General features: G+C 30.8%; 1 protein-coding gene across 2 annotated transcripts in view; it reads right to left on the bottom strand.

The window, feature by feature from the left end:
- Window positions 1-38: 38 nt before the first annotated feature.
- LOC146535760 (lachesin-like) overlaps window positions 39-27359 on the bottom strand; it is a 110860-nt gene continuing 83539 nt past the window's right edge. For both annotated transcript variants that reach the window (XM_085191135.1, XM_085191134.1), the window contains exons 2-9: window positions 23879-24000; window positions 8162-8268; window positions 5976-6161; window positions 4649-4841; window positions 2957-3085; window positions 1921-2040; window positions 1455-1625; window positions 39-1379 (exon numbers count right to left, since the gene is read on the bottom strand). In XM_085191135.1, the coding sequence (XP_085047261.1) occupies window positions 1126-1379; window positions 1455-1625; window positions 1921-2040; window positions 2957-3085; window positions 4649-4841; window positions 5976-6161; window positions 8162-8268; window positions 23879-23939 (1221 nt within the window). In that variant the 5' untranslated portion in view covers window positions 23940-24000 and the 3' untranslated portion in view covers window positions 39-1125. The remainder of the gene's footprint in view (window positions 1380-1454; window positions 1626-1920; window positions 2041-2956; window positions 3086-4648; window positions 4842-5975; window positions 6162-8161; window positions 8269-23878; window positions 24001-27359) is intronic.

Here is a 27359-nt window from a genome sequence, read left to right as displayed (position 1 = left end):
TTAAAGGGGTTTTGAATGCAATAAAAGAAAAACAAATATAAATGCTCTTGGTTTTATTTTTTGTAACGACCAGGATATTAACGTATAATGTACAGAAGTCATAGATATATCTAAGTAAGTTACATTTGTTATAAAAGCACAAAGTAAATTCAAATACAATATTATATTCAGAATAAATAGTCTATTGAAGAAATATTAAATGTTTTATTATTATAATAACATTTATGTTACATTCAAACGAAAGTGTATAGAATAGCACGTTAGCTTTAAATACTATTAGTAGGTTAAAATATGTTTATATATAAACTTGTCAGTACTGCATATTATTTACAATGAATTTTCAGTATAAATCTTACAATATTACTTAGTAAATAAAGAATTTTCTTTTTCATTGATTTCATTAATATAATTCATTAATAATTTTTCATTAATGTAACGTCCATAATACACTTAGTCCTTTTTTCTAAAATCATCAATTTAACTGTCTTAAGTCAATAAAAATGGTCTTTTTGGCAAAGATATATTGAAAATAATTGAACATTAAGAGAAGAACTAACATTTATGGACGTCAATGATTACGGAACAAGATAAAAAACAGTAAAAATTCATATTTAGAATATCAGCCAGTAAAAAGAAACTTCTAGAAGTTTCAATAGCAATTTATACATCTCTATACATTCATTGTAAACATTAACTATTTCTGTTTCAATATGTGATCATGAAATAGGAAGTACATGGAAATTTAATTCGATTACATTTTCTATATCCACTTATATAATTATATACAATTTAATACTAATTATTATCACGTTACGCGCTGTTTGAGGCTTTAATAAATGTATGTAAGCACAGAATTGTTTAAAATATTTTCTGTAACATTTTATTGTTAGGGCAATATCGTTTCTGTGTAAATAAAAACATCAAATGATTTATTTATATTTTTTTATACGTTACATGCGGTAAAGCATTATGTATAATAATACTAAAAATAATGAAAGCAAAACGTGAACCCACATTTAGAGTTTTCTAATTAAAGGTTAAATTAATCATTTAATTTTTTTTTCATATATAAAATTTGTATATATTGATTTGCGCGCTTTAAATAAACATTTTAGCTAAACAACTTTAAGATAATGTATCTAATAAACTAAACATAGATACAATACTAACCGTCGCAGTAGTGATACATGCACTGTTAGCCATTATAATTACTTTACCGTCGTTTGCGTACCATTTGTTAGCTCTATCTGGGACTCTATTACTTTTTTCAGAATCTTTATCATCAAAGTCATCGTCATAGACTTCTGTGCCATATTCATCATCTGAAGTAGTCCTTTCATCAGGATATTGATAAATATGTCGATCATTGCCTGGTATTTCTACAAAAAAAACCAATTAATATGAAAATGAACGTCGATTTATTTTGGTTATCTTGTTAATAAAATAAAACTTACCATATAATCTGATCTTACTCTCAACGTCTCCGAGAGAATTTTTAGCTACACATATATAGCTTCCCAGGTCTTCTCTACGAATATTCTTGATTGTCATTGACATTTCGGCCTCGAACATAGACTTTTGTCGAACAGTCATCTCGTGGTGTTCTGATGGTATTATAAGCTCACCTGCGGGACAATTTATTACTTAAAACGTTTGCTTTCAAATCTAATATTAGAATTTCATCTTTCGCCCGCCAAGTTTTATGAAAAATGTAAAAACTTCGGACAGACACCTAGAGTTTTATATCCGCTTTATAATTTGTTTCTTTTATATTCGTGATGCTTTGCAAAGTTAATTATAATTCTATTAGCGGCTGTGTACAATTTACTTACAAACTAATCAAACTGTAATTATAACAATAATTTGCTAAATTATAACTTTGATTGATTTATTATGTTATATTCTTGGAACATAGCTCACCAGGATCTTTAACCCAGTAGTTTATAGACTTCGGAGATGATTCGACGTAGCATTCGAGTGTGACATCAGTGCCCAATGGTGCTCCCACAAGTTGATTTGGCACTTGAATAACTGGATGAACTATATAGACAAATGTACATTTTAATATTTAATTATATATTGTTAATATAATTTTATATCAAATAAAATGGTATGAGAAACAGTGTGTGCTTTCTTTAAAAAAAAAAATTTTTTTCTATTTTTGTATCTACAAGGGGATCCTGGGATCAAGGGGAGAATGGAGTGTCCTCTTTTCTGGCTTAAATGTCAACCTCTCAACCTAACCTTCACGCGCCCCAGGTGGCGGCATCAGCCATGGTGTTACATGCTTAAACGATCGGGCATTGGCGGTATAACCATACGCCTGATCAGATAACTGGTAAGAAGAGGCTTCAATGGCCTTGAGGTCTATATAACTTATAAAAAGATTAGTGTAGAAGGCAACCAGAAGCAACTGCACTATTTTTTCCTAGTAGTTAGCTTCAAAGGAAAAGTTAGACACATTAACGGCCCCTAGTTCTCGAACGTCCCTTAAATGAGATAGAAGTGGGAAGAATACTCGAGGGGAACAATTTAAAAAAGGAACTTAAAATGCTAGAAGTTTGAAACAGGACGGTAAACTGCTGATTAACATCAGGGGATGGACCAGTATCAAATCAGTGGAACATCTATTCCGTCTAGCATTGGACAGCGGAAAATTGGGCAAGCTACTGACTAACCTTCAATATTGAAGAGGCACCCAAATAAGAAGAAACTGATATTTTTTTGTATTTCAAAAATATTCTATTCTCTATCTATTTTTCATTATATATTTAAAAGGTATGATGATCTTATAAATAAATAAAATAAAAGAGAAGAAAAAATAAAAAAACAGATGCTAGTATCGATAGAGTAGTGTTTTATATTTTATCAACGCAATACTATATTCTTTAAAATATTTAAAATGTTATATTATTCAGTTCCATTATAGGAATAAAATATTATATTGATAACTTACAATGTACACTTATATGAATCCGCTTGCTCACCGACGGCGGTACTCCGTTACTTGCTATACATAAATACGTCCCCATTTCGGAACGCGATATCTTCGTCAGTTTCAATATTTCACCTTGGTACGCTATTACTGTAAACATATTGTCCATGTAACATACATGTGCTCAACTTAATTCAACATTATATTTTGACGTGATGGGTGTAGGTTTGATTTTCACCCCCAGCCTGGTTCCAACTGAGTCAATAAACAATCTCAGCATGCTCCAAAATAAATGTATAATAAAGATAAAAGAAGACATGTCCATCAAGCCGACATAAAATAATTTGTTATATTATTATGAGAAATAGAACAAGAATAAGAGAAGAAGAGACAAAGGTCCCCATAATCCACGTAAAGAATTTTAACATTCCTAGAATACGAGCTAGGAGTGTATTCAGTAGAACTCTACTAATTACGACAAACTTTAAACAATACTGGACGCGAAACTCATCCCGGGAGTAGCCGCGGAGCTCATTGTAGCGCCACAAATGCGGTCACACAGACGTTCGTATTATTATACATATTCAGAAAAACAATGCCGTCCTTGCTCTATTCAGATAACTAAGACAAATGAAATATTTTTCCTGCAGCCCGCCGGGTCCGCTGTAATTTGAGGTCACCAAGTTGTGCTGCATTTTTCCAATTACCAACCAGCCAACAGATGATTTATTAAAACGACAAAACTACTTGATAAATACAATGAAAATATTACTTCATTTCATTTTATTATTTATTGCATAATAATTTTATTTTCATTTTTATAAGTAGTTCTTATGATAGTTCAAGTGTAATAATAAAAAAAATATACATATTCAGGAGTTTGTCATAGTTTCAATCATGTATAAGATTTGATTTTATTATTACCTAAAACCAGTATACTCGAATGTTAGCTATTTATTAAGCTATTTTTTTAAAAAAATCTATTATTATTAATGTGCAAGATTCCTCCGTTTATACACATTTAGTTAAAATTTCATTTGTAAAGATTTCCTAGTGGAAATCTTGATTAAAATTGAATAGTCAACAATTGAAACAGTTAGATACTATAGAAAATGGTATTTATTTAACTATAATAGAACGATAAAAATTATATGGCAATAGTTAATTTGTATTTAGATATATAGGAAAACCATAACAAAAATAAGTTTAACATGGGTATATTTGTACAGGTAAAACTCAATACTGTAATATTCAACGGAAAGAATTGTATATTACGGCATTTTTATTATAGTTGTAAAGCTTCAGCCACGATTTCAATCCTACGTAATAACCGAGAGTTCAATGTTATTTTGATTTTATCTTGAGGTTGGCACCATGCGAGGCTTCTACGTAATTTTCCTTTAGTGTATTTTAGGATGGAACTTTTACGACATTATTTTTATTTCTGAAATGTAATAAGTCCATTTTTATATTAACTGTAGAAAACTGTGTACTAAACGCCCGCGGTATTTATGAATATTTTATAGATATTTATAACTAAGCTTGTAGTTATATGAAAAAGTTTTTTCTTTTGTTTTGTAATATGTTACTTTTATAACTGCTTGTATTTTATAGCTTAGTTAGACGTGTTATATTTTATTTTGTATAATAAGTTCTATCATATTACGATTTGAAGCTAGTGATTACATACAGAAGCCAATGTAACTGATTTACCTTTAGTTTTTGAGCCCATATTATCTCTAACGACTATTTCTTGTCCATCTTCTCGTTTCCACATGACTCGTGGTGGGGGAATGCCTCTCGCCCGACATGATACTCTGGCTGTCCCTCCTTCCGGTACCATAGTGTCTCCAGATGTCTCCTCGGGAATAAAATCTGGTGGCACCACTACTTCAAGATATCCCATCTAAACAAAAAAGTTACATAGTAAAATAACGAAATCTATTTTCCTTGACAGAAAATCCTTTTACAGGTACCCGAGAGACCTATTATGTGAGATTCTTTGACTGGCAAGTACATGCCACCCAAATACCCACTGAACCTCACGATGCTCCTTCGCGACCATTACTGGTCAACGGGAGCCACATGTCTTTGGAGAACCACAGTGCCAAAATCGCGTAATCTAATTGTCGGTAACGTTTAACTATTAAAAACTTTCATATTAAACTATGATAAGAAATTTTAAAATTAATTAATTAAATCAGAACAGAATATAATTTTAATAATTAATAAATTATTTTAATTAAGTATTTACTTTAAAAAACTTAACTAACTTTAGATAAAGTTAGTTAAGTCTACTAATATCAACATTGACATCTAATATGTTTCAATATTGAATATATTTATGTACTGAAATTTCATCATTCCAATATATATGCATTCCGCTTACGAAAAATAAATTATTTCATACAGTTTTTCGTTTCGATAATCACATTTTAAATTAATTGAAACCTTTTCAGCTCTGAGCTCGATATATTGAAGCGGGCGTCGAATGTTAAATAGGCAGAAGAGGCAATTTGCTTTACGATGCTTTTGAATGGTAACTTTATTATGGGTTCGTTTAACGTACGATTTTTGAAATTAATATACTGCGGTGATATACGTGTGTATGAAAATGGCCAATTTGTGGTTGATTTTTATCGGTGACATTAATTTTTTTCGTGTATTTTGCTGTATAATTTTTCGTGAGACTCAAGTGGTATTTATTGAAGCAATTATTATAAAATACTTCGATGTGTACAACCTATAATAATTACATATAAGGTTGTACTATATGAGTATTATTATTGTATATTAAATAAAGCACGAAAGTTGTGAGTTTGATTTCCACTCTGAAAAATTAATATTTTCATTTCTTCGCTCTGGTTGGAGAACGAAAGTGTCTTAACGAGGACGGAGTGTCTTAATATTAGGTCTCCAAGTTCTCTCTGCATACCCTACTATGTTTGTAAATAACAAATTAAAATATACATATTATAATTTCAATCACTTTTCATATCGAGAAAAAAATAAAAATAATTAACGATGGTAGTATACTAACTTGACTCTTCATAGGATCGGTGTTGATTTGGCACATATACTGTCCTCGATCTTCTTCCTGCACGTTCTTGATGTGCAAGTACCAGGTGGAGTGGTCGGCGTGGGACACTGATACGCGGTGGTTGTGAGTGATGACGTGCTCGTGGATTGCTTGAATTGCTTTTGTGTCTGCTTTGACCCAGCCCACCTTTGGACAAATTATTGTTGTTATAACTCATTATGGTAAACAAATAGCAGTTGCTTAGTAAAGCTTATTACAATTTCAATATATTTTATGACAATTACTAGGTAGATACCGTATCCTCCCCTACTAAAAAATGTTAAAAAAAACGTCCTCATACCCTTAAAAATGATTTATAATGTACTTACATACATACACTGTATGGGACAATAATTTCACTAATTGAGCTTTCAACCAACAAATTGTGAGCTTGGAGTGTCGATTAATATTGTTTTGATTGGTAAATAATGACTTGATTAAGATTGTTTAATCATTATCAAAAACTATATTTTCCATTAAACAGTATTCTTAGCATCATTCTATATCCCGGCAACCCTGCCCAGGTGCCTTAACACTAAGTTAAGGCACTCCCGTTTCCCATTTTCCGGTGAATTCTGGTGGCATTGAGTGTTACCTCGGATATTAAATATGTTTCCTGGAGTGGGAAACGAACCCACAACCTCTTGCGCTTACAGTTACACTTTGTGCCCCTGCGCTACGAATGGACTCGACTTAAATAGTTATTTTTCAAATTTATATAAGAAAAATAAAATAAAATTTATACATAACGAAAACATTTATTTGCTTTTATCATAATTATGTACAATGGCATGCCAAAATTTGAGCAGACAGTTTAACACAATTAATAAAAATAGAATGAAATATTTTTTGCGCTTTTTATACTTTTCAAAGATTGTTAATTTTATGTATATTATGTAATCTTCTAATACTTAAAATTGCATAAATTAATCTTATTTATTTCTAGCACGCTTGTTACGCGTGGAGTGTCTAAATTTAAAATCGTAACTTCTTTTAAGAACCAGAAACTTAAGATAACAAATAGGGATCGGACCTTTATTATTTTATTTAAAAAATAACTCAAATTCTGTTCTGTTTTAAATTTATGGTACTCCGAGCACACGAAGAAGTTTGGACGCTAAAATAGAGATTTTCTCTATCTACTTCAAATTAATGCAAATAAATAAAGAAATTTGCAGTAATCATAAATTCTTTCTTCAATAATAGCGGCTATAATAACCACAGACAAAATATTGGTTTCATTTTAATAATTCACATACAAACGACTTTTTTTTAGAGCTGTTTCCGTTTTATTCTTCATACTCGTATACGTAATAAATTACTATATATACGTATTATAAGTCTTGCATTCATAGTTTATTGCTGTACCTTTGATGTATATTTGCTTATCTATTGTGTGTGCATTTCTAATTGCAGTTCGATTGCAAGCTTTATTGATCTAGAATTCTCTTTAAGCATTGAGATAATGTTGCTCTTTGCACTAATTAATATTAAATTTCAGTAGCGTTCACGGAAATTAGAGATTACCTATGGATCGATAACCTTTTTGGTTAAGAGTTTATTTAGAAATTTAAGGTTTGAGACATTTCAAGTCTCACATCGATTTAAATAGGTTATGATCTATTGAGACACTGTTAATGTGGAGAACGAAGTGTTAAAACACTAGGTTCCCTCTACTTATTCTGCTGTGTGCGGGTTACAAATAATAGACTAAATGTTCGCTTAATATTATTAAATTATAATTTTAAAATACATTACTAAATATATTTTATTGTTGCTATAGCTTATACATCACTACAGTCTATTGATACATTTCATCGCATAAATAATTAGTATGCAATTAATGGTCTTACTGATAAGATAGTGGCTCTACGTAAACACTAATAACCTGTCAATTTGATGACAGATCTGTGATTTATTTTTGCAAACTAAATTAACTTTACATTATGCTTACGTAATTTTGTAGGTATATTCGTATTATTAAATTAATATAATGAATGAAAGTTATAAAGATTTGGTGCTTAGTTCTCTCTCGATGAGTAAAAGAAACTTTAAAATTTCAAAATCATATAATGAAATATCAATTGACTCTTATAATGTTAATGTTCTAATACTAGCAAAATTTACAAAATATTTCATATACTCACTCGATAATTGCCTAGGTTGCCGACTATACACTTGAAGGTGACGTCGCGGCCCACGGGAACCGTCAAATTAGTGATGGGCTCAGCAAACTCTGGTACCTCCACTGCCCCTGTTAACAAACGATTAAATATAAATAATGATAACTTAAGTACCCTAGTTAATATTTATTAAATAAAATCATCATTATAATTAGAGGCCGTCGTGGCGCATCGGCACAAGGATGTGACTGTAATGCGACGGTTGTGGGTTCGATCCCCACTCGAAGAAGCGAAATATTTATTTACGCTTATATTTCCATTTTCTTCGCTCTGAGTTCTGCCACTTAACACGTAATGCTTCCAGAATTCAGCAGAAAGTGGGGAACGGAGTGTTTTAACACTGTATTCCCTCTGCGTGCTGCAGTGTGCGGGATACAGCGTGAAGCTGATTTTTGATTTTATTTTTATCATTATAATTAATAGCATATTTTTATCACATTACCTTACATACTATCTTAAATCTATTACGTTAAAATACAAGGACGTAAAACAACAGTAAATCAGTTAGTAAAACAATGTCTGGCTAAGTATTAGGGCTGATGAAACAGGAAAGGAGTCGCAAGTTTGCGGTTTGTGTGCTTGGTCTTATCTCTGAAGTCACTGCAAAGTTGCTGCTTATCGTTGCACGCTTCATACTGTCAGCTGCAGTTCTAGTTTCACTCAGACCTTGCAACAAAGTCAACTCAATGTTAAACTTGCAACACGCTTACAAATAACTTTAGTGGAAGCATAATTGATTTTAGGGGGTGAAGTTACAAGATTCTAAGATTTTTAAATTGTAAATCAACTTCACGCTGTATTCCTCACATAGAAGGGTAGGCAGGGGGAACCTAGTGTTATGACAATCCTTTCCCCACAGAGCGAAGAAATGGAAACATTAAATATTTCATTTACTCGAGCAGAAATCGAACACACGACCTATCGCGCTTACAGTCATACCTTTATGTCACAACAGCAGTCAGCATCAATACACAAGTTATTAATAACAGAATTTAATTACTGTAAGTATTAGTTATTTAGTTCAGTTTAAAACTAAATGAAAGTTGCAACCGGTCATTTTTCATCGGGCTGGTTGCCGGCGCGGTTCCGAAGCGAGTTCCGAGAGCACGCTGCTTTTATTAATATTTCCATAGCAAATTCACGCTTTATTAGCAAACAGACGTCACGGGCCTGATAAATTATTAATGCGGTTGTCGCAGCCTGCTGTGTGTTCTGCTTTTTGCGATCGCGAACAATATCTCGTTGGTATTGTGATTGATTATTATTCTATTGCTTGTGTATTGAATTAGGATTTATGTTTATGGCTAAATGTAATTTTGGTCGCTTTTGATTGATTATTGTTTACTTAGAACAAATAATGTAAATTTGTCAATTGCTAGGTATTTATTAAGACTATTATGTATTTTTTATGGGGGTACGCCGTATCCTGCACTTAGGGTAGGAAGAGGGAACCTGTGAACCTTCTTCCCGTCTTAACAGAAGTTAAAACACTTCAGTCCCATTAAGATATTTTCGTTTCCCAGTTAGGCATTGCGTGTTGAACGGTGAAACGCCTTACTAAAGTGAGGTAAACCTACGTTACCAGGGGAACAGGAAGTGAAAAAATTAAATATTTCATTTATCCTAGTAGGAATCGAACCTAAAACTAATATTTTAGTATTTACAGTGGCAATCTTGTGCCCCTGTGCCACGAGCGCCTCATTACTACATATGTATTTTCTACTACATACATATATGATGTCGTAGTTGTAGTATAAATTTATCAATTTTAATAAAAAATGGATAAATATGTATTTTTATTTAATAACTCTTGCACTTTTCTTTGTAATAGAACACTTAGCAAGATTAGTTTCATAACACTGTCACACTTTAATCCTTTTAAAATTTTTTAAAGAGTTTTATTTTCTTTTATTACATTTTTTTTATTGTTTTAAATATCTTCCTTTCCTCTCATCCTCTTTTTTCCATTTTATGAGAATTATTAAGCGATCACAAAAAACACATTTAAAAAATATAAACTTAAATAAGCGAAACAAATTCGCTCGGAGCTATTTTCTTTTTGTCCACAAAGTAGACCTGATTTCTCAAAGTCAAGTAATATTTGGTTATTGGGACCGTACTCATTTTCGGAAGCGGCTTATTTGTATTATATCTTCGAGCCCACACCGAAAAAAAGGTCACTGCTTCATGTATGTATATATTTAACTAATCTTGAATACTTACTACATTAGTAATGTATAGTCGAATCTATTAAAATAACATTTGCTTGTGTCCGTCAATGTCAACGTCAATTAATTCCTAGAAGCGTACTTATAAATTGCTCCTAACTCTGAGATCGATCTTGAGAGCAATCTTAATATGCTGTTTTCTTTCATTGATTATTATTAACAACATCTAAAATCGATCTCACAGTTGTGTGTGAGAGAATTATAAATTACAATAAGTCTTAGTAACAGAATCCCGTTTTACCCTTTAGGTACAGAACCCTAAAAACAAAATACCAATATAAAGAAAAAAATCGTTAACATTTCAACATGTACTCGTATTCAAATAAAATGCTACGTAAATTCCTCATTTAAGAAAAAAAACACGGAATTATATTTCAACAATAAAACTCTACAAAAGTACAATTTTTTTACAAGAAGATTAATTTAACCTATTAATAACAAGCCCGAGGATAATTAAAGACACTTTTCCCTGTTCCCATTTAGAGATTACGCCCGAAAATCCTAGCCTATATTAAAAATGTAGACCGGCCTCCGACCCAAGAGCAAACTATTACAGTGTTTCACATTTTTTGTAATAATACAGAAAAATGGAAATAAGTAAAACCATTTCATATGAAAAAAGGTTTTATACAAAGGCGGTGTTTAGCAGAAATGAGCGTCAAGACGTCGGATAAGAAACATTAAGAATACGAGTGTTTTTACTCCAGCATTAAAGTTTAGTGGCAAAATTTGAAATAAACCGTGGGTCACGTACGAGTGAGTGATATCACGTCTACTCCTCATCAGCGGCTGCACGTGACGACTTAAGCCCAAACAGATTTTGTGATACCACCAGTCATACTAGACCTCGGCTTTTCTTGCCTATATATAGCTGAGGAAATAAGAATATATCTTTATATGTTGCCCATTTTACATTTATTACAGTTCTTTATAATATATTTTTATTTATATAAGAGGTTCAAATATATGTTGTACATTTGAGGCCAACCTTGACGTAGGGACCCAAGCGTGTGCGACCAAATGTAAACGAAACTTTTTGTGTCTCATTCGAAGAAATGAAATATTTAATATTTTTATCTTCTCGCTCTGGTATCGACACAAAGCGCGGTGTTGAAATCCGCCATTCTACATACAATGGCTTTAGAATAAGCAGAAAGTGAAGAGCCGAGTGTCTTAACACCAGGCTCTCTCTGCTTACCCTGCTTCATGTGGGCTGAAAAAAAAACATTTTCATATATGTAAACAAAACATTTAAAGTACATTGAAATATAAGTAGAGTCATTTCTTCCTATAAAACTGGCACTGATATGTCTATGTAACTTGATTAGAAAATGTCTATAATGGCCTAATTGAATAAAGAATATTTTTATTTTTATGTCATAAAATGACAATATCATCGCACAATTATATCGTTAATTTTATTATTATTTTACATTTTCTTAATAAACATAAATAAAATTATAATTTACATTTCAAAAGTAACCAGAGGAGAGAGCTCTACATCGCTGGTCACGCTAATAACACGCAAAAGAGCCCGCCGCGATACAAAGTTTTCTTTCTGCTAACTTTATTATACCATTAGAGATCGCGTGACGAAGTATTGCACTCTTCCTCCTAATATAATTTACGTTAAGTAGTATATTAAAACAACTGTGTTTCTTTTAAGCTCAGTTTCATCCTTAGAGGATAATGTTCCTAATGTCGTCTATTGTTGTCTATAAAAGTCAGTAAAATTTGAATTTATTATAACAAATCTTATACTTTATGATTTTATGTATTTTTATATTCAGCTTCACGTTGTATCCCGCACATAGCGGGATTGGCAGTTTGAACCTGATTTTAAGACACTCCGTTCCCCATTTTCCGCGGAATATTGGGAGGCATTGCGTGTGGAGCCACGGAACTCAACGCTGCGCTTTGCCAGACACCTGAGCGAAGAATTTAAAATAAGAATATATATTTTTTTGTTATTTTCTGGAGTGGTTATCGTGCCCACAATCTCTCGCGTTTACACATATTTTTATGTCTTATTCCTAAGTATGAAATACTTAATAGTTTCGCTGATATTTTTGGAATAATCTCTTCTAAAAATGAATCAGTTTTTAAAGTTAATATGCGAGGTATTTATTTCAATTTTTAAATAGTGTTAAAAATGTTTATTGTTAGATATATAAAATAATATTTCATTAAGAAATACGACAAGAATCACAGCTAGAATTAATGGAGCAAAAATGAAGCTAACCATTATTTTCCATGAAAAATTATTCAAATATAGCTTAATGGAAATTACACGCTAAGATTCAGCGACGCTGAGAAATGAAAACATTGTTATTTAATTAAAAGCAAGCGAAAAATTTTCTATTAAAATTAGTTTTTGCGTTTTTCGTAATGAAAATTGACCGTGGCTTATTTGATATCTTTAAACTTAACAACTAATTAATCCTACGTTTTATTGAGACTTTACAAGATATTAGAAAAAATGGTATATTTTTATACAAAGCTGATATGGTGTTTGTTAGGAAATATATTTATATTATTGAATAGTATGTAGTAAGTTTATAAGCAACTAGAGAGGTGCTATGCATATTGTATGCACCTGTGAAAAACGGGAAAATGTTACTTAGAGATTAGAATTTTCTGGAAATCAAGATTAGGATAATAATTTAAAAAAAATAAATTTTTTACGTAAAAATACGTATATCGCTGTAGGTATTCACATTATTCGGCTATAATGAAACTATTACGTGTATAAACGTTTATAAATAAAGCTAAGAATTCCACATAACGTAGATTACGATATCTCAAATACTCTGGATGAAAGCTCTAATAATATTAAAATATAATATAAGTATTTTTAATAATGCTTAAAATAATTATCCACGTGGAATATACATTCGATTCGATTTTTCTACATAGTCGTTTGGTTATCCTGTGAAAAAAGCCGCGATCCGTGGTTGTCCCATAAGCCTTTCCTGTAACCCTCAATGCAGCTAATTACAAAATATTATAATAATATATTCGAAATAATAATAAAACTGCAAAATAATTACATTTATATCTTACTTTAATTAAAAATATTAACAATAAATATCTAAAATACACCTAATGTTCACTATATATTATACTTAAAGGTATAAAGGGATTAAACAAAAACAGCAGCGAACACCGCGATTTATGAAGGGTAAACATTGGCGTACACATCTGTCTCCCTATTTATCTAACATTTTCTACTGTTTAATGGCCGAATTGCAGGATTTTCACGAAACAAAATTCCTCATCAATACATGTTATTTTGAAAAAACTTTACATTTTCCTGTTTTCAAGTTAAAAGTATTAAGCTTCGAATTGCGTCTCAGTAAAAGAACGAGAGAAACAATTACAAGGTGTTTCGGTATGTGTTTTTTTATGTTGCTCGGGGCGTATTTTGTAAGGTTTTAAATATTACTGTCGCTGAATTCTTTTTCTTGCAGTAAACTGGTTTAAACTTATTGGTGATGTGTTTATGTATTTTAGCAACAGAAACTTTATACATATATGTAGGTATTGTTTTCAATTAAGAACAACATTTAATAATAATTGCCAAAAACAAATGAAAAATTAAATATAAGAGAGCATAGAGAAATTATATAGATTCTCCTCGCTCAAGAAATGAAAAATCGGTTTGCGTGTTGAGTTCCACTACTCACAACACAATGTATTAACTTTTATCTGCCAATTTTCCTACGCAGGCTGAAAACCCAAAAAAAATATAAAACAGAGAACTTATAAAGGTAAGACTGTACTAATAATAATAGTTAACAAGTTAAAAAGAACATTAATATTTTAACCTATGTAACACCTGTTATTCCTATCATATACCATTAAAGTTATGAAACTTAATAATTAATTTATCATAACGACTCATTAAAAGTAATGGACGTCGCTATGGGTTTCGCTTGAGACTTGAAAATTACGTGTACGTCTGTATACACCATTAGCGAGCTTCCCGTACTTAATTGCCTGGATGGTGCTTCGACCGGATGTCAAAAGATTGCCTTGGAACAGCAAAACGCTCCCCTCATCTCGTTGTCCGTGAATGGGGACCAATATAAACTTTCACTGAGATCCTATTGATTTTCCTCAATTACATTTAACTGGATTACGGTTCGATGTTGAATGATTTTGATACGTTTTTCTTATGTTGATATAGTAAAATGGGCCATTTCCATTTTACTTATATTACCATTTTTTTCATATTATTGGGCGCGGCTATAACACTAATTAATATACATATTTAAAAAATATGATTACACGACTATAGGTAGTAGAAATAAATTAATTTTGTTAAAGTTTAATATTATAAAAAATCTGTACTATAAATATAAGCAAATTAACTATAGGTAGTACTTTTAATATCACTTTCACGCTGTATCCCGCACACATCAGGGTGGGTAAAGGGAGTGTTTAAGTAGTATGTTTAAGTAACTAAATTATATTAGCATTCTGTTTAAAATTCCTAAATGTAAAAACTGAAGAAGTTAAGCAAAACGCGGTATCATTACTATCCATCGAACGCCATATTTTTTTTTTAAACCCTTTTCTCGCTCTTTTCAAAGTTTTAATTAGTATCAGAGGACATTATAGAGTTTCTTCTTATTTCTGTCTTCGTTATTAGAATCTCTTTAAAATGACCATTCAAACTTTATGCTGTAATTTCATATTTATTATTTTATTTTTATTTATTTTTGTAGCTTTACGCTGCATCCTGACTGGTCAGGATAGGCAGCAAGGTAGGCAAGTAACCTGAATTTTGCGAAGAAAGAAGACAAGCTTGAATTCAATATCACTATCTTCTCTATCCAATAGGTTTAAATAAAAAAAATATCTAGTAGTATAAAGTAAGTCGAAGCCAGCCGTAGCGCAGGGACACAAGCGTACGATTTTAAAGGTATTTTATGTTTTCGTTTCCTCACTTTTGTAACGAGGCAAAGTGCGGCGTTGAATTCCGCCACTCAACACACAGTGCCTCGATTCGGCGAAAAGTTTTGAAGTATCTTAAAGGGAACCCAGTGTTTTAGTGTTTACACTAGTTCTCTCTGCCTATCCTGTTATTGACGGGATAAAGCGTGAAACTAGAAAAAACAAGCTTTAAGTGAAACTCAAGTTACCATTGGACCGCTCTGTCAGTAAAGATGGCCCCATTTCGGGTAATCCCCTACTGGGTGAATGGACATAATTTTCTGTGCTTGACACCGTGTCTAGTTCCTTCATTGCACCGTTTAACTACCCCCGTTTTGTTCGTTTTTATTACTGTCACTTGAAAAGCAGTTCCGTTCGCATTGTACATGGTTTTATTATTCAAGCGCTATACTGTCTTTGTTTTTGAGATTGCGTTACTGTCTTTCTTATTGTGTTTATGTTTGTTTAGTTTATCAATGGGGAAGATTTTTTTTTACTTGTATGAAAATTTTTGACTGTATATCTTATGGTGGTTATATTACTTGCGGCCTGAGGAGAGTTTTAACACTATTTTTCGGGAAAAAGCACAAAGGTGAAGCCCAGATATTTTATTATTTTTATTATTTCTCCTGTATTTTTTATAACATCATTTTCTCTCACTTTCCCTCCACTTAAGCTACCAGATTGATTGCATAATTTGATTAAGACTTTTAGGTACAACAATACAACGTTGATAGTAGGAACAACCGACTGGCATTTACAACCGGAAGAAATATAAAAGAAATTAATCTACAAATTACTGATAAAATTAAAAATCTTAATATTTCTTTAAAAAAGTTGTCTACTATGAAAACCTATCTCCATGTTTTTATGTTCAGCAAATTGGCTTATGAATGCAATTTAAATTTGCAAAGATTAGATTTACATAACGAGAGATTTGTACCTCGTAAAGATTATTAAACCATCTGCTATCGCTTTATTTGCGACCGATTCTTTTTTCGCAAACGATTTCTTTATACAACCTCAGTTAAAAACGTTTTACTTTAGATTAAGCTGGAAGTATTTGTTTTTAATGGAGAGCTTTAATTGATTAGCTATACCCGGGGTTTGTGATTACATTTCTTGATTAAACCTCCCTTAAAAGGAAACCGATAAAGTTAAATTTTGTAGTTTAATATGCATTTATTACTTATTCGTTTTATATAAAGTTTGTGTATTTGTGTGTATTTTTAAATAATTAATTTGAATAAAGTTATCAGATAAGTTAACTATAAGCTAAGTAAACTAAATATATAATACATTCAAAATAAATTTTATTCACATTTTGTAATAACGGAAAGGCAATTGCTATTTATTTACACCCTGAGGGATTTTAATTTATCAAATTCCAAATATTATTACAATCAGTACTATGTAAACGTATGTGCCAACAGCCCACCGCATTACTCATATACCAACTTTGTATTGGTGTTTGATTTAAAAACCACAGATAGATTATTGAGAACTATGTACACACTCTAAATTAATTTTGTTAAAAGTTTATCTAATTTTACAAATTATAACATAACGCTTCAAGGAAAATCGTGTAATACTTTAAATTAATAATTGAAACTGAAATATTAGATATGATATATCTAATATAATATACTGTTTAAGGCGGTTGTTATATAATAATTATAATGAGGTCATCGTGACAAAACGTGGCTTTATATGATTGACTATATCTTCTTCTATTCTTTATATGATGACTCGCGGTGTTGAGTTTCACTACTCAAGTGCTATACTCGGAATTCACATATCAAAAGAAGAACGGAGTGTTTTATCGCTAGATTTTAATGAAGAAAGAAGAAAAGCTTGAGGCTTGAACTGATAATAATAATATATTTGAGTAATATTTTAGCATATCCATTTTATCTTGCATATATTAGTAAATAATTGCTATTATTGTATTATATTCGATTATATTATGTGTTACACACTAACATCACCAACAAATCAATATGACACTACCCACCTTGTTAAAAGAATCCATCAAACGAAATAATACGGATAAAACATCGATTGGCCATTGTCAGCAATAAAACTCTCGTCGCCCACAAAAGGGTAGATGATATCGTTCGAACCGTAATTGTTCAACTTGACAGATCTCATCGAGAATTTTATATTCGCTAAGATTGAACAACGCATATTGCGTAATAATAATTGTTGTAGCTTATTTATTACTTGTATTTGGTGGGCAGAGGAAATGTAGTGTTAAGACACTGCCGAATTTTCAAGGCATTGCGTGTTGAATGACGTAACTCAACGCCGCGCTTTCCCGTGTTACCAGAGCAAAGAAAAGATTTTAATAAATAATAATCAATTTTCTCGAGTGAGAATCGCATTTACAGTCACCCCGCTTAAATACTCGTATAGACTTTATTTTAAAGTTCTTAAATATTATATTTCTATAACTAATTAAAATTAAAGTTAAACAAACAAGATTATCTTTAAAGATTATCTAATTCACGTTTTTAATAAAATAAAAAAAAATCTTTAACACCTTACTTAGCGTATTCTCAACATATATACTTGTCATACACAATCTATTCATAGATAAAACTAGGTAAGGTTATGACGACGGTGGATACTTCGATATGTCATCCTCCACCCTCCTAGAGTTAAGCTTTCTATTTTTGCTTTTATAGAAGTGGCTTTTGCGCAGTCGTTCAACATTAATTGGATGTAGACTGTTACTATAAAAAGTTTCATTTTTACATGTGATGTACTAGAAATAAAAAAAATGCAAACAAAATTTTCCGCAATGTTGTTAGCTTACAGGTTTTTTATATACACGCTGTTTTTAAAGGTACCGAAACATTAGTTTAAAACATTGAAATAGTATACAAACGAGTTTTAAAATAAAACTTTTTTGGTATAAAACTGTATACACTTTTACAAAACGATATATAGGGCTTTATATAAAGTTTGGATATTTGATTTTAAATATTAAACTTGACTAGTCAAAACATTAAGTTTTTGACTGTAAAAAACTAAATTACAATGTTTAAATCAACAGTTATTTTTCTTGCGATTTTAAAAGATATTTTATTTTTTGAAAATAAAATTAAGAGGAATGTATTAGGAGGAACTTTATCTGACAAATTCTTAAAAATACTTTGAGCAGATAAAATGTTCTATTTTTTTCCTTACAAAGTAGATATCTTTAAGAATGTGATCGTAAAAATGTTATTTTAGATATATAGTAAATAATTTTGTTGTTACTAGACAAATATATTTTTTAGAACTAAGAAAATTTTTTATTTTTTTTATTGTTTAAAGCTCTATTTTTAACCGACTTCTGTAAGAAAAGGAGGTTATCAATTCGATTGTTTTTTTTTTTTTTATGTTTGTTACCTCATAACTTTTAAGTGGGTGAACCGATTTTGATATTTTTTTTTATTTGAAAGGTATAGCTTCCCGAATGGTCCCATTTTTTTTGGTCATGTCTGACAATGGTATCCATGAGAAAATCACATAAGTCTTAAATTTGCATTAGGCATGTGCGCGACTAATAGCTTTAAACTAATGCTACAACCTTTACTACAATATCTAATTACTAAGCCTGTTTGTTTTACTTGGCACCGACTTCAAAATTATAAAATCTTTATATAATTATTTTACACTTTTTAGTTCGTTGTTAGAAGTCGGTTTTTCTTTTTGTTAAAAATTAATTTATATTATGTGTAGAGATAAAAATAATATATAAGCTCCTTATAAAAATATAAATGTGGCAATTATGTTTGTAATCCTGATCTTTTGAATTCTATTCAAGCATGCATATAATGTGAGCATTAATATTAAAAAACCTTTATCCCTTGAATATAACGTAAAAACTGTGAGTTGAAATATTTATGTATTCTTTCTTTTTAGCTTTACAATGTGTCCCGCATGGCGGGGTACCTTGCAACTTATAGTTGAAGACACTCAGCTCCCATTAAGACACTTCCTTTCCCCACTTTCCGCCGAATTTTCTAGGCATTGCCTGTTGAGTGGCGGAACTCAACCGCGCGAGAAGCGTAGGTTGCAAAGATTTATTAAGTTGATCATTATTATTTTTACTATTATTTTTATTGCCAGTGTCCTAATCTGGGACATAATATTTAAAAACAACTTTCCTCTTACCACCCACTAGAATTCTATAATAAAGTAAATAGTATAGCCGTCAATAATTTCCAACATTTAACAGAGACAACGATCAAATTCACTAGTTGAATCGAGTTTGCGCGTCATCGATTTTTGCTAATTGGATGTAACTTTTCACGAGCGCATCGATTTGGCGGATAGTTGTATAGTATATCTGTCATTCGAATGGGTTCATGGGAATTAACGTGAATATTATGGATGTCATACGAATAATTGGTGTCTCTAATATTCTTATTGTTTATATAAACGGACTTGGATGCGAGCCTTTACAAGATATTAAAATTTAGATAAAAATTGAGGCCGGTCGTGGCGCAGGAGCTTAAGAGTGCGACTGTTAACGTTAAAGAAAAGTGTTCATCTATTCTGTTTTTGGTATCTTCTATTGGATAGATTTCGAATCTCTTCAATACTGATTGCTCGGGCAACCCTGCATTGTACAAAGAACTGCTTACTACAAATACGAGAGAGTATACGGGCTGTGTTTTGGTGTATTTTTTTCTGGAGATTATGTACTTTCATCTAAACTCTAAAGAAATGCAATATTACTAGTTACCTTTATATTTATTAAGATTTAGACGTAATAATACTGTCTGCCTAACCAACGAATGTGTAAATAATGAAAATATTTGTATCTTACAAAATACTAGCTATTCTCAAATATTAGAACATACATAAATATCTTACTGCCACTGCAAATCTTATTCGCAATTTAACAAAAACTTTTTCCAATAATTTGCTTTGTTGTTGACAGCTAAGGAGATTAAGGGATGCGTACGTACTTTGTTTATATAAATAAAAAGAAATAAGTGTGTACGTCTCGTAGTTATCACCTGCTACCAACTCGTATGTAATATACTTGAGCTCAGCAAGTTATTTCGTAAAATAAATATTTATGAAGGAAAGGAGTTTTCTCGCGCTTTATCCATTAGACCGCGGGATCCGAAAAGACATAAACCTCCAGAGATTCAGTTGTAAGTTGACAAAACGAGTGTTGCTACTTTTTTGCGGATTTCTCTTTACACAATCTAAATTAACCTTTATTTCTTTTATGTGTTATTTAAAGTATGGTAAAATTTTTAGGTTTACCTATTCAAATATTTGTTTTTTTTATTATACAAAATAAGTGTAATAATACGTTAAGTTCCGATTTTTAATATCTAAATTAGACATAATATTCCGCTTAAATATAAGCTTTTCTATAAAATCATAGAAACCTATTAAAATATTTTTCTAAATTGCAGCTATTTATGTATGTAACGTAAACAGCTATACTAGCCCTCATAAGTATAAAATTGCAATTGCAAAAAAATAAAATAAAAAAGAACTATGATTTACGTTAAAAACTATGGCTTATGAGTTACTGTTACTTATAAGGTTAGCCAAGTTTCTCTCACGCCACGCAAGAGAATGGAGCGAGCTTCTTCCCATGAAAACATATCGAGTACCTGAACTTTCGCGGTCCGGTATAGAACATTTTTTTAGGTTGGATTTTTTAAGTTATTTTTTAATAATAAACTTAAGTTTATTAGCCTGAAAAACCTTTAAAAATTATTTTTTAAAGGTTTTTCAGGCTCCACCTTATAACGGCTTACACAAATGAAAATTATGATATTATTATATCAATCAATATAAACTAAATAATTGCCAAATTACATAACAAATATAAACAAAAATATTTATAATTCTCACAATAGTAAAAAAACATGTTTTTAAAAGTTTACACTTTTTTCTGATAACAAAGATAACGTTGTATTTGTAAAATTATTCACAACAAATAAAAAAGAAACACATGTGAAGAAACAGATTACGTACGTATCGTATTTGGAAGTGTATATCTTGACATTTTTGATCCGGCCGGCTCAGTCCAAAATAACATGAAGCTTTACCAAGATATTCTCTCTTTATAGGGTTGACGGATGAATATTTTGGAGGTATCTTTTTACAAGGTCTTCCACGACCTCTTTATTTTTTTTATTATAGAACCGTCATCTACATTAGTGAAGTAAAATAACAACCTCGTCTTTAAAGTAAGCTCGAGTAACCCATAAAATTAATTTACGAACCAAGAAAGGAAGATTTTTATGCAATGAGAAAAGTAACGCCTGAGAGGTGAACCAAAGAAAAAGATAAGTAAAATAAGTGTACAGGGCTCGGCAAGGTTTATGCAAATTTAACGCGAATTTTTTTTAAGTTACCGAGACTAATATTATTATTTGCAAACAACAGGGGCTGCGCGCTGAAGATATTTCAGTAGCTAACTTTATTATAGACGAGTAATAAATGCTTAAATGCTATGCTTGTAGCGGAAAGTTTTGCTTATCTAAGCATTTTTACAGCACGGAATATTAAATATGATTTTAGCTTATTAATGATATTAGATTCTGTTACGTTAGTCGAAGCTAAGATTGTCTCGAGGGATCTAAGGCAGTCTGGAAAAGAGCAATTTAATTAAAGCCAAATTAGGTTTATATCTACGGATCTTGTTAACTGTGAGTCAAAATTACAAAATTAAGAGATAGAAAAATTGTAGAGGTCAAAATAGATTTTTTTTACATAACACTATTTTTTATTCAGATGTTATAAATTATAATTTTTGTCTCAGTAAAACTTAATGTCGTACATAGCTGTATAAAAAAACTATGAAAATTCTCACGCGTATGGAGGTAGAAATTAGAAGAGGTGTACTTTAACTGAAAAATACGTAAATTTGTTACTTATAAGAATTAACTATATTCATGTATAATAATATTATAACATATAGGTACACACTATAGTCACTCTTCTTCTGTTAAGCAACAATCGAATAAAATTGATAAATCTCAAGTGCTTAGTACATTGTAGTGTATTATAATATTTCCTATCTTTGACTTGAATTGCGATAAATAGTAAAAGTACTTGCTATTAAACTCGATTGACAAGATCAATTGTCATGCTTTGTAAGATGAAGAAATGGTAGAGTAATGTTTGTAATTTTGATAAAAAAATATTTAACATACTAAATTTTAAATTTTAATTTCTTTTATGTTTTTAGTAATGTTATTAAATTACCGATTTCAGGGTTCGACGTGAAATAACAAAAATTTCTTTTACCTAAAAAAATAACATTTACGTTTATAAAAATATATACTTACATTCTATACAAAATGGGATCATGGCGTTACTAGTAATATAGTCAAGCAAATAATCGTACGAGCAAATGTAATCTGTGCACGTTATTTACACAATATAATAACTGTTTGTTTATTTCAATTATAGAGACTCAAAGCAATTACTACTATGGTTGCTTAACACTATTGGGTATATAATATGTAAAGAGAAACATTAAAGTTACATAAATATATGTAAACTAGCGGACGCGCGCAGCTTCGCTTGCGTATTTAGGGGTGAATTCTAAAAAACCACGAAACATGTGTTCAATGAAATATTTTTAAGAGTCTAAATTTCAAATTTTATAAAAATCGGTGGCGATTTAAAGATTTTTCCATACAAACTTTCAACCCTTTATTTGCACCCTTAGGGGGTGAATTCTAGAAAACCATGAAACACATGTTCAATTAAATATTTTTAAGAGTCTAAATTTAAAATTTTATAACAATCCGTGGCGTTTTAAAGATTTTTGCATACAAACTTTCAACCCCTTATTTGCACCCTTAGGGAGAGAATTCTAGAAAACGATGAAACACGTGTTCAATTAAATACTTTTAAAAATCTAAATTTCAAATTTTATAAAAATCGGTGCTGATTTAAAAATTTTTCCATACAAACTTTCAACCCCTATCTCACCCCTTTAGGGTTAAAACTTTTCAAAATCCCTTCTTAGTGGATGTCCAGATTACAAAAGTAAACATTTGCCCAAATTTCACGTTTCTACGCACAGCGGTTACGGCTGTGCGTGCGTCTTACCTCAGTCAGTGAGGACAAGTCCTTTTATATATATAGATAATATACTTAAATAAGATATTTTAAATATATATCTATTAATGAAGCAATTACAATTGATATTTATGTTACATATAACTTCTATTCATTTAATGATTATGCAATTCATTTTAATTAATTAAGCAATTTAAACACAAATATTAATTAACTAATAACACTACTTTTATAGGCTGAAAATTATTAAGATATAATTTTATACAAAATTGAACGTTATAAAAATAATGAAATTAAATAAAAAGTATCTCTACTTGTATTAATACAATATTTCAATATGAAAACCTTAACGATAAAATTAAAAATTTTAATTAAACTTATTTAACTAAACACCTTCTCAATGCAATAATAAAACGTGACATAATTTAAAAAAAACCTAGAGACAGTAAGCATTTACCGTGTTTGCCGCTGGTAGCCGCCGCGAGCGCAGTGCTAAGTACCAACAGGTGTACGAGCATGCTCCTGTGCTGCGCCGGGCGCGCATCGAGCTGTTAGCGCCTGGACCTCTCACAACCCCTCCTGAAAACAAAAACACATGTGAAAATTTAATACTGGACGAAAGAAAGGATTTCTACTGAAGATGTCTTTGTTTTATTACTATTGTATTATAAAATATATGGAAGAAAGGTTCTAGTGATTAATCACTCCGTTCGTAACCGTGTGAATATATAAAATATAAATTTATTATCGATGTATAGATTCTTAATTTATAAATATTATTTGTGTAATTTGATATCTCTCAATCTTTTATAATTTCTTACTTAATAATTTTTTAAGTATAATTCGACTAATTTGTTTTTGTTAACAATATTATAAATACTCATTAAATTCATACGTATATATAAAAATAGTTTATGAGTTTTACCCTTCCCTTGTACTAATTTCATGGAACCTTAGTTTTAATTGTTTGGGATTAATTAAGTTTCAATATCACACCAAAGACGATTAAAGTAACTTCAATAAGTTTATAACAAGATAGAACAGACACAGAAAAGAAGAGAGGAACTCTATTATTATTCTTTCTCTAGTATTATTTACTTATGTCCCCGGCGATGAGTTCCGCCATCCAACACGCAGTGTCACGAAAATTTCGGCGAAAAGTGGAAAACGGAGTGTGTTAACACTCGGTTCCCTCTACCTACCCTGCTGCGTGCGGGATACAGCGTGAAGCTTATTATTTGATTTACATATATTTCATTTTCTTTATAGTGAAACCAGTAAATAAAAGTACGAAAACTACACATATTATAATTATTGTCTAAAACATGAGAGTCGTATAACTGTCCACTAAGTCCCACAGTCCACTATGGACATACAGCTATGCAGATAGAGAGTGAGAGATACTTATAGAATGATGTGGACAAACAAACAGGCTCACATTTCTTACATGGCTGCGACGAGAATGTGTGCCTCTATTTACATTCTCGTATTCAGTCGCCTGCAATGCAACTGCTAACTTAGGTAGGAATGTTGTGATACCTTTCTGGACATTCTCTATAATACCTACGTGCTAACGTGCACGTTCATGTACGAGTATGTTGTTATTATTTTTGTTATTTTTGCTGTCAGCTTTAAAAAATTATAATTGGTATAACTTAAAGGATTGTTTTTTAAAAAATACTTTTAAAATAAATCAGCTTCACGCAGTATCCCGCACATGTGAGGTAGAGTAAAGGTAGAGGGGACCTAGTGTTAAGATACTCCGTTCCCCACTTTTCACGGATTTTTCGAAGTATTGCGTGTTGTGTGGCGGAACTCAACGCCGAACTTTTGCTTTGATGCCAGAGCGAGGAAATGAATGAACTCGCATAGAAAACAACCATAATTGATAGCAGAGAAAATGATATATATATATATATATATAGTAATAAAACATTTTCTTACAAAATTAGTAATAAATAAAAAAAGTTATAAATTTAAATTAAAAGTATAATTTGTAAATGTATATAAAAAAATATAAAACAATTCAGAAGTAGGTATCAATGTTCTTTTTATGAATTAAACTGATGTTAAGTAGATGAAAAGGTAGTATCAATAAAAAATTCTTTTGAGAATAAAATATAATTTCCGAGAGCTGGAGGCGGTTCAAGTAGCAACTCTTTAATTGAAAGTTCAGCAATTTGTTCCACCCTTCCAAATGGACTCGCTTTATGGGCGAACTCGTCTGGCTCAAAACTGATTGTAGGCAGATGTGGATAATTACTAAGCCAACTGCTGGTGCCCCCACTAATCTTGAGATGAATCCTGCACGCTGTTGAAACGATATCCACTGAGCAATTATATATTTGTGATGCTGTAGTCTAAGCGTGATTTGAGCTCTTTGATTTGATTTGATCTTCTCCTTTCATTTTGTAATCTTTTAAGAATAAAGAGAGTTTAACATATTTTCAATCCCTCGCCTTAGTAACGAGGCAAAACGTGGCGTTGAATTACGCCACTTAACACTATCGCGTAAAATTTATAAAAATTGCATACAACACAAATACAGAAAATGTCAAAACTAGCTCAACTATCTTCAAACGTCTAACGCTTTAAAAATGTTAACATTTTTCTATCTGAGAAATAATTACATATTTTCCTCAACGCTATAAAAAGACAGAGTTTTCTTAATTATTACATTTCTAAATGAATTTCCTGAATGAATGTATAATTGTGTTTAAAATACTGAAATATAAAACTTAATTAGAGATCCTCAGGGAAACTTTTAATTGCAATTATGTTAGTGGTGAAATAGTAAAATATATCTACATCCTATATATATATATATATATATATATATATATATCTAAGGATTGCAAGTTTAAATCTTTTACGTATGCTTGTACGTTAAAAAAAGTACCTAAATATTACAGAATCTATATTTAGGTGAAAAGGTTCTCTTCGCGATAATGAAGCCCTGAAAAATAGTAATTTACAAAAAAAATCCAGCGTTTAGTTCCGCCACTGCTTTGAAAATTTCGGCGAAAGGTGTGAAACGAAGTGTCTTAACACAAGGTTCCCTCTGCCTACCCCGCTACTGCGGGATACAGCGGGAAGCTGTTTTCACTTTATTCTTTTTCCTACTATTTATTCCCACATTAAACAACTTCATTATCCTCCCATTCGTAACATGATGTGCGCACATCGTTTGTCATCAACAATTAATCTTCATTATTATACGCAGTGCGGTTTACTTAGTCCGAATCCAAATTTACATGATTCCTGTCTTTAACAATGCTTAATGATTTATTCACTTGAAATAGCACAAATTGAGATAGTAGTACACGTTTACGTAAATGTTATATATTAGGAATTTAAATATACTTGTTAGAGTTCAAATGTAATTTAAATTTAATCTTAAAATAGTAGGTAATTTTCTTATGTGTACTCCATTATTATATTACTTTTTACTAATAATATCATAAACTTTTATCGTCGGTTTAGAGTTTAAACCTGCTATAAAGTGTTAAGCAAATTATCAGGACAGAAAAAAACATCTCTAAGTTCGTTCGTGCGTTTTTTTGAGATATACTCTCTGTTAGTAGCAACTATAAAATTCACAAAAAGTATTTTTATTTATATTGATTTTTTTAACAATTAATACACATTCACAAAGGTTGCTATTATTATATTTTAATATATTAAAACATTAATTATAATAATAAACGAAAATGTCATTCACAACTATTAACAATTTTAAATTGTAAGCCTGGCGTCCAAACAAATCAAAATTTATCAGAGAATCTCACTTAATTCGCGCCAAAAAACGTCACGACTGGGATCTGTAATAAATGCGAAATTAATGCGAAGTGGCAGGTCATAAATCTCGGGGGCTTTCGAGCAATAAAACAAAAAATGAATATTACCAGTTTGATAATACAAAAAACTTTTAAGTAACT

The sequence above is a fragment of the Heliconius melpomene genome, chromosome 10, assembly GCF_056956725.1.
Source record: "Heliconius melpomene rosina isolate 202511_hmr_F chromosome 10, ASM5695672v1, whole genome shotgun sequence".
Classification (NCBI taxonomy): domain Eukaryota; kingdom Metazoa; phylum Arthropoda; class Insecta; order Lepidoptera; family Nymphalidae; genus Heliconius; species Heliconius melpomene.
The sequence above is the reverse complement of the archived record's forward strand: the minus strand, read 5'-3'. Positions and strand labels throughout refer to the sequence as shown.